Source organism: Terrapene carolina, unplaced genomic scaffold (assembly GCF_002925995.2).
Source record: "Terrapene carolina triunguis isolate 2854851 unplaced genomic scaffold, T_m_triunguis-2.0 Scaffold1054, whole genome shotgun sequence".
In the NCBI taxonomy this organism is placed as follows: Eukaryota; Metazoa; Chordata; order Testudines; family Emydidae; genus Terrapene; species Terrapene triunguis.
Window position 1 is genome coordinate 142467 of NW_020665405.1, and position 6368 is coordinate 148834.

General features: G+C 63.6%; 1 protein-coding gene across 1 annotated transcript in view; it reads right to left on the bottom strand.

The window, feature by feature from the left end:
• Positions 1–365: 365 nt before the first annotated feature.
• Positions 366–6368, bottom strand: part of LOC112124207 (transforming growth factor beta receptor type 3-like) — an 11601-nt gene continuing 5598 nt past the window's right edge. Inside the window, exons 10-16 of the mRNA XM_029913880.1 lie at positions 5599–5688; positions 5045–5218; positions 4193–4513; positions 3000–3138; positions 2592–2681; positions 2201–2311; positions 366–596 (exon numbers count right to left, since the gene is read on the bottom strand). Coding sequence (XP_029769740.1) covers positions 412–596; positions 2201–2311; positions 2592–2681; positions 3000–3138; positions 4193–4513; positions 5045–5218; positions 5599–5688 — 1110 coding nt within the window. The 3' untranslated portion in view covers positions 366–411. The remainder of the gene's footprint in view (positions 597–2200; positions 2312–2591; positions 2682–2999; positions 3139–4192; positions 4514–5044; positions 5219–5598; positions 5689–6368) is intronic.

Here is a 6368-nt window from a genome sequence, read left to right on the forward strand (position 1 = left end):
TGCCCTGGGGCTTCTCTGCATCTGGCTCCCTGCATGAGCATCTCCCCGGGGGGCTGGGCTGGGGCAGAGGGAGGGATGAGCTGTGGGCTGCACCCCCCGACCCAGATGCAGGGGAGAGATGTGAGCTGAGATCTGTCCTGTGCCCCAGTAAGCAGAGATGGCTCCTCAGCCCGTCGCTGTAACCCTCCCCTGGCTGCCGGCGGAGAATTAAAGGATGTGAGGGGAAAGCAGCCTGTGTCCCGGCCCCTGGCAGCAGCGACGCCGCGTACAATAACACACGGGCAGCGCCGGTGCATCCTCCGCGGTCACATTTATACCCAGAAAGCGCAAACACGCGCCGCAGCCGGCAAAGAACCAGCCAGCGCCGCAGCCCCGATGCCTGAGCGAGGCCTGCCGCCCGCTGGCCGCTGGTCACAGGGAGGGGGCCCTTCGGGCCAGGTGGAGAGGCCCTTCCCCGAGTCGCCTCCCTGGCTGTGCTGAGCAGACTCCGATGGGCTGCTGATCCCGGGAGCCGCAGGGCCGGGCGCCTGCAGGTGGTGAGGGTGGGGCCGGTGCCAGCGTATCCCTAAGAGCATGGACAGGGAGGCCCCTGTGAGCTGCCAGAGGGAGACAGATAGATGGGTCAGTGGGGGCGCCCCCCCCATCCACCCCATGCTCCCATCCCCTCCCCCCCATGCTCCACCACACACCACAGCCCAATTCATCCCACACGGCTCAATGTCCCGCCCTGTGGCAGGGAATCCCACCCACGCCGGGGGATTTCCATACACCCGGCCCCACGCAGGGCTGGGGCCCCATCTCCACACTTGCGGTACCACCTTCGTCCACTGGGGGGGGGGGGGTATTTCCCAGGCAGCCCCAGAGGGGCGTTGAGCTTCAGAGTTCACTTTTCAGTCCCTAGTGCCTGCTCTGCCCCAGTGCTTCCCCTGCCCTGCCCTGCCCCCCTGCTCTGCCCCAGTGCGTCCCCTCCCCCCAACCCTGCCCGCTGTGCGTCCCCTGCTCCCAACCCTCCCCCTTGCTCCCATAACCATGCGGTATGCCTGGCAGCCACGCTGGTGTCTCTGGATTGTTCTCATTCACAGTAGAACCATCAAATCCCTCCCTGAACCCTGCTAAACTCCCAACTCCACAGAGCCCTTGTGGCAAGGAGTTCCACCAGCTCATAGCAAGGAACAAGGATTATCCCCCCTGTCAAGACTGAATCCGCTGCCTCTCCCATCCTCGAGTGTCATCTGCTGCCTGGATTCATCCCACCCTGCCTTTGCCACCCCACTCCTTAGCTATAGACAGTCAGTTTTATTTGACGCCAGCTAAACCCTTAGACCTCGTGGCAGGGAGTCCCGCAGGCTCTCTGTGGAACTTGTCACAAGACAGACCAAGCGCCTGGGGGTGGGCCAGGACTGGGGCTGTCAGAGCTTAGGAGAAAGGGCTGGGGATGGCAGAATGCCGGGATGGGGGCTAGGAATCAGTAACCCTTCGACATCCTGACTCTCAGCCTGCTCTAAGACTCTCAGCCTGCTCTAATCATTAGCCCCACAGGAGTCCTGGCTCTCAGCCACTCCCTGCTCTAACCCACTAGATGCCACTCCCACCCAGAGCTGGGACAGAACCCAGGAGTTCTGGCTCCAAGATTCCCCCCCAGTCCCCTCCCAGAGTTAAGGGGGCTTTTCCCTGGGGCTCTGGGGATGCTGGTAGCTTTAGACTCCAGGGTACAGAGAATCATAGAATATCAGGGTTGGAAGGGACCTCAAGAGGTCATCTAGTCCAACCCCCTGCTCAAAGCAGGACCAATTCCCAACTAAATCATCCCAGCCAGGGCTTTGTCAAGCCGGGCCTTAAAAACCTCCAAGGAAGGAGACTCCACCACCTCCCTAGGTAACACATTCCAGTGCTTCACCACCCTCCTAGTGAAATAGTGTTTCCTAATATCCAACCTGGACCTCCCCCACTGCAACTTGAGACCATTGCTCCTTGTTCTGTCATCTGCCACCACTGAGAACAGCCGAGCTCCATGGAGTCCCCTGGTTCCCCCCCACACACACACACACATGCATGTGACACATGACAAGCTCACTCCCACCCCCAAATGTATTGGCTAGGAAGGAACCACTGGCATGGGGGGGGGCGTATGGGCGGCAACTGGATCAATGGGGGCACCATCCATCTCCTGACCCCCACCTCGACCGACAGCCCCTCCTACCTGTCCTGGAGTGAATGAGCCAGAGCCCCCCAGTGAGAGAGACGCCGATGACGAAAGCTGAGAATACGATGCCCACCACGGTGGGCAGCTCCAGGCCCTGGGGCAGGGGGGCTGTGGGGAATTGGGAGAGTGAGCCCCACAGTCACCCCCAGGAGCAGATGCAGAGCCAGTGCTGGGGGGGGGGGGAACCCAGGAGTCCAGGCTCCCAGACTCCTCCTCCACCCTGCTCTCACCCAATAGCCCCCCACAAGGAATAGAACCCAGGAATCCTGATTCCCAGCATGACCTCTGTTCCCACTGAAACCAAGGGGAGCTATGTGCTCTCTGCAGCTTGCAAGGCAAGTGGACCACCAGGGTTTTGGGGGGGTGATATCGAGAGGGCATCTCTTACCAGGGTGGGTCTCTCCCTGCTCTGGCCGGGGTGCCTCCTTCAGCACCTTCCCCCTCCTGCCAGCCAGAGGAAAGAGCACCGGAAAGGGATCTGCTGGGAGAGGACAAGGAAGCCAGAAACATTTTGAGAGAACAATGGAGACACCCCCTAATCTCCTCTAGGGGGCGCTCTCCCCTGGCTGTCAGCGCTGATCCCAATGCCCCAGCCCAGTGCTAGGGGGCGCTGTGCACCAGGGAGCAGGGCAGGGGCTCAGTAGGGGGCGCTCTCCCCTGGCTGTCAGTGCTGACCCCGGTTCGCAGCCCAGTGCTAGGGGGCGCTGCACTGCAGGGCGATTGCATCAGGGCTTTGGTGTGTTGCAGTCTCTGTGCCTGCTCCCATAACCAGCCCCCAGCACGTCCCAGGTCTCACCTGTTCCTGGGGTGGGTTTGGTGGCTCTGGTCAGGCTCCCCACTGTTACGATGATGGCTTTGGTGAAGGTGTACTGGAACCGCCCGCTGCTCGGCTCCCCCACGCGGCTGCTGGGACATGCCCCGGCCTGGGGCCCACACTGAAACTGACAAGGCTCAGACAGGCATCTCGTCCCAGTACTGGATGCTCACCCCCCCCCAACCTTTCCAAGCCCAGCCCCTCCCTCCACCCTACTGGTCCCAGCCCTGAGGTCCCACCCCCTTCCTGAGCCCAGCCACGCTGGTTCTAATTGGTATAGATTGGCACTGATTTGTCCTAGAGAAAGTCTGCCCCCCACCAGCTGCTTGCCAAGGGTCACAACTGTGGCCAAGAGTCCTGACTCCAGCCACTGGACCCCAAACTCCCCCCAGCACTGGGGGTGGAAGCCAAGGGGCCTGGCCCTGTAAACACTAGACTCCATTCTCCTCCCAGAGCAGCCCCTGCAGCGTTGAACCCACGGGCAGAGTTGGCCCCCTGGGACACCCTCCCTCCGCCCCCAGCAGGGACCATTGTACTGGCCGGGGGGATTCAGCCCCTGCCCTCCAGGTGCTCCCAGCCAGGGCCGGCTCCAGGCACCAGCTCTCCAAGCATGTGCTTGGGGCGGCACCTGGAGGGGGGCGGCGCTCACCCGGGGAGAGCGGGGCCGCGGCTGGGCTCGCTGCCCTCCCCCGGCGCTCCGGCCGGCCTGGGAGAGCGGGGCCCCGGCCGGGCTCGCCGCCCTCCCCCTGGCACTCCGGTTGGTCGGGGAGAGCAGGGCCGCGGTGGGCTCGCCGCCCTCCCCCGGTGCTCCAGCCGGCTGGGGAGAGCGGGGCCCCGGCCGGGCTCGCCACCCTCCCCCCCGGCACTCCGGCTGGCTGGGGAGAGCGGGGCCGCGGCCGGGCTCGGCGCCCTCCCCTGCCACGCTCCCCGCCGGGGTGGGGGGGGCGGCAGGAGGCTTTTTTGCGGCCCCAGGCAAAAAAGCCAGAGCCAGCCCTGCTCCCAGCATTGCCTGCAGCCCAGGGTAGAAATCCAGCCTGGGGGACAACCCCTGGAGGCAAGGGTAGAACTGGGGCTGGTCCACGCTGCCGCCTGAGCTAAAGGAGACCCCCCCCCCCTTGCTGCAGCAGTAGCTGGGCTTTTATCCTCCCGGTGTCATCCGGCAGCGTGGTACAGACCTTGGGGAGGGCGCCCCCATAGGCTCCAGCCTGGCCCTGGGGCTCCTGGGTGCAGAGGGCCAGGCGGCAGTGCAGGAATTGGATGGAGTCATTGTAGAGGGGCCGGAGCAGGAAGCTGAGGCGCTGCAGCTCCTGGGAGCTGGGGGACAATGCCCGGCCTGCAGCCCCCGTGTGGGGCGGGTGCAGAGAGACGTCGGGGTGGGCCGGGCAGCCCCCCTGCACCAGGATGTAGGGTGAGTCCAGCGAGGAGGAGGAGCTTGGCGAGAGGAAGCAGAGGCGGATGCTGAAGCTAAACCCAGGGTCGAAGGCAGCCAGCGCAGCCTGCACAGAGGGTTGGGGAGAGCTCAGGAGGGGATGGGACGCCTCAGGCCAGCTGGGTCCCACTCCACAAACATGATCTCACCCCCACGCCTGGAACCCAGGAATCCTGGCACCCACCCCCGTTCTAATCCCTGATCCTGCTCCCCTCCCAGAACTGGGGATAGAACCCAGCCCCCTGTGCTCTAAATCATTAGACCCCGCTCCCCACCCAGAGCCGGGGATAGAGCCCAGCCCCCTGCTCTACCACCACCAGTCTCACCTCCTGCCAGGTTAATATTGTAACTTTCTCCACAGCTCCTGCCCCAGAGCCTGGCGCAATCCCCCTGTGGGTGTGGAAGGGGCCTGGGGGAGAGGACCCCACAGCTCCAGCAGGTTAACCAGCCTGGTGGGGGGGGACCTGGCTAGCACAGCCTCTCATAGATCTGCCCTCCCGAAGGTGATGGGGCCCTGGGCAAAGCCCCAGGCCTGCTGGGGTAGAGGGGAGGGGGATCCCAGTGCCATGGGGCTAGATGGCGCCTCCCCCGCAGTTACTTCCACAAAGACGCGGCTGTTGGCCGACACCGTGCAGGGTCCCTGGGCCTTGGCGAAGGCCTCGGAGCTGTAGACCTCCAGGCTGAGCAGGACACGGCCCAGATGGAAGGGCAGATCCGGGATGGGCTCAGCAGAGCGGGACGGCTGGCTCAGGGCTGGGGAGGAGCAGGAGAACTGTGGGAGAGGAGCAGAGGGTGTGGGGGGTATAGGGGACATGGGGACCAGCCCCCAGAACTCCAGTCCCAGAGACTCCCCAGTTATCTCAGTCTTCCCAAACCCTAGGACACCTCCCCAACCAAGGCTCTCCATCTCCCCACGACTGCTGCTCGGTCCCCACTGAACCAGGAGCCCTTGGGAGCCAGGAACCCCCAACCCAGCCCAGGGTGGTTCACAGTGGGCCCACAGTGTGCTCCCCCACTTTGAGCTGCTCCCAATAGTTTGGGAGGGAACCCACCAATCCCAGGTCCTCCCCCACTGAAAGGACCTGAGGGACCCGCCCCACAGCGGCGCCAGAACCGCCCGGCCAAAGACACCTCCCCTCCCCCCTCGCCCACCTCAATGGACTCCGAGCTATCTTCAGCCTGTCCCACCGGGAGCGGGGGACCCCTGGGCACTGCCCCTGGCTTGCTGCCCCAGAGCACCACCTGGGGGGAGGGGAAAGTGGGGGGAGGGGTGGGGAGCAACCGGCACAATCAGAAACATGGGAGCATCAGACGAGACCCCAGCACCCCAGGATGGTGGGGGCAGAGCCCAGAACCAGGACCAATTCTCCCAGCCCCACAGAATTCCAGTTCCCCCAGTCCTCCCATTAACTCCAGCCTTAGAATCATAGAAGATCAGGGTTGGAAGGGACCTCAGGAGGTTCTAGTCCAACCCCCTGCTCAAAGCAGGACCAATCCCCAACTAAATCATTCCAGCCAGGGCTTTATCAAGCCGGGCCTTAAAAACCTCTAAGGAAGGAGATTCCACCACCTCCCTAGGGAACCCATTCCAGTGCTTCACCACCCTCCTAGTGAAATAGTGTTTCCTAATATCCAACCTAGACCTCCCCCACTGCAACTTGAGACCATTACTCCTTGTTCTGTCAAGCCTTCCCAGTCCTCACTTCTCCCACTCCTCCCCAGTTCCAGTTTCCCAGTGTCCAGGGCCGGCTCCAGGCACCAGCCTGGCAAGCAGGTGCTTGGGGTGGCCCCTCCGGAGAGGGGCAGCACGTCCAGCTATTCGGTGGCAATTCAGCGGACGGTCCCTCACTCCCGCTCGGAGCGAAGGACCTCCCGCCGAATTGCCGCCGCAGATCGCAATCGCGGCTTTTTTTTTTTTTTAG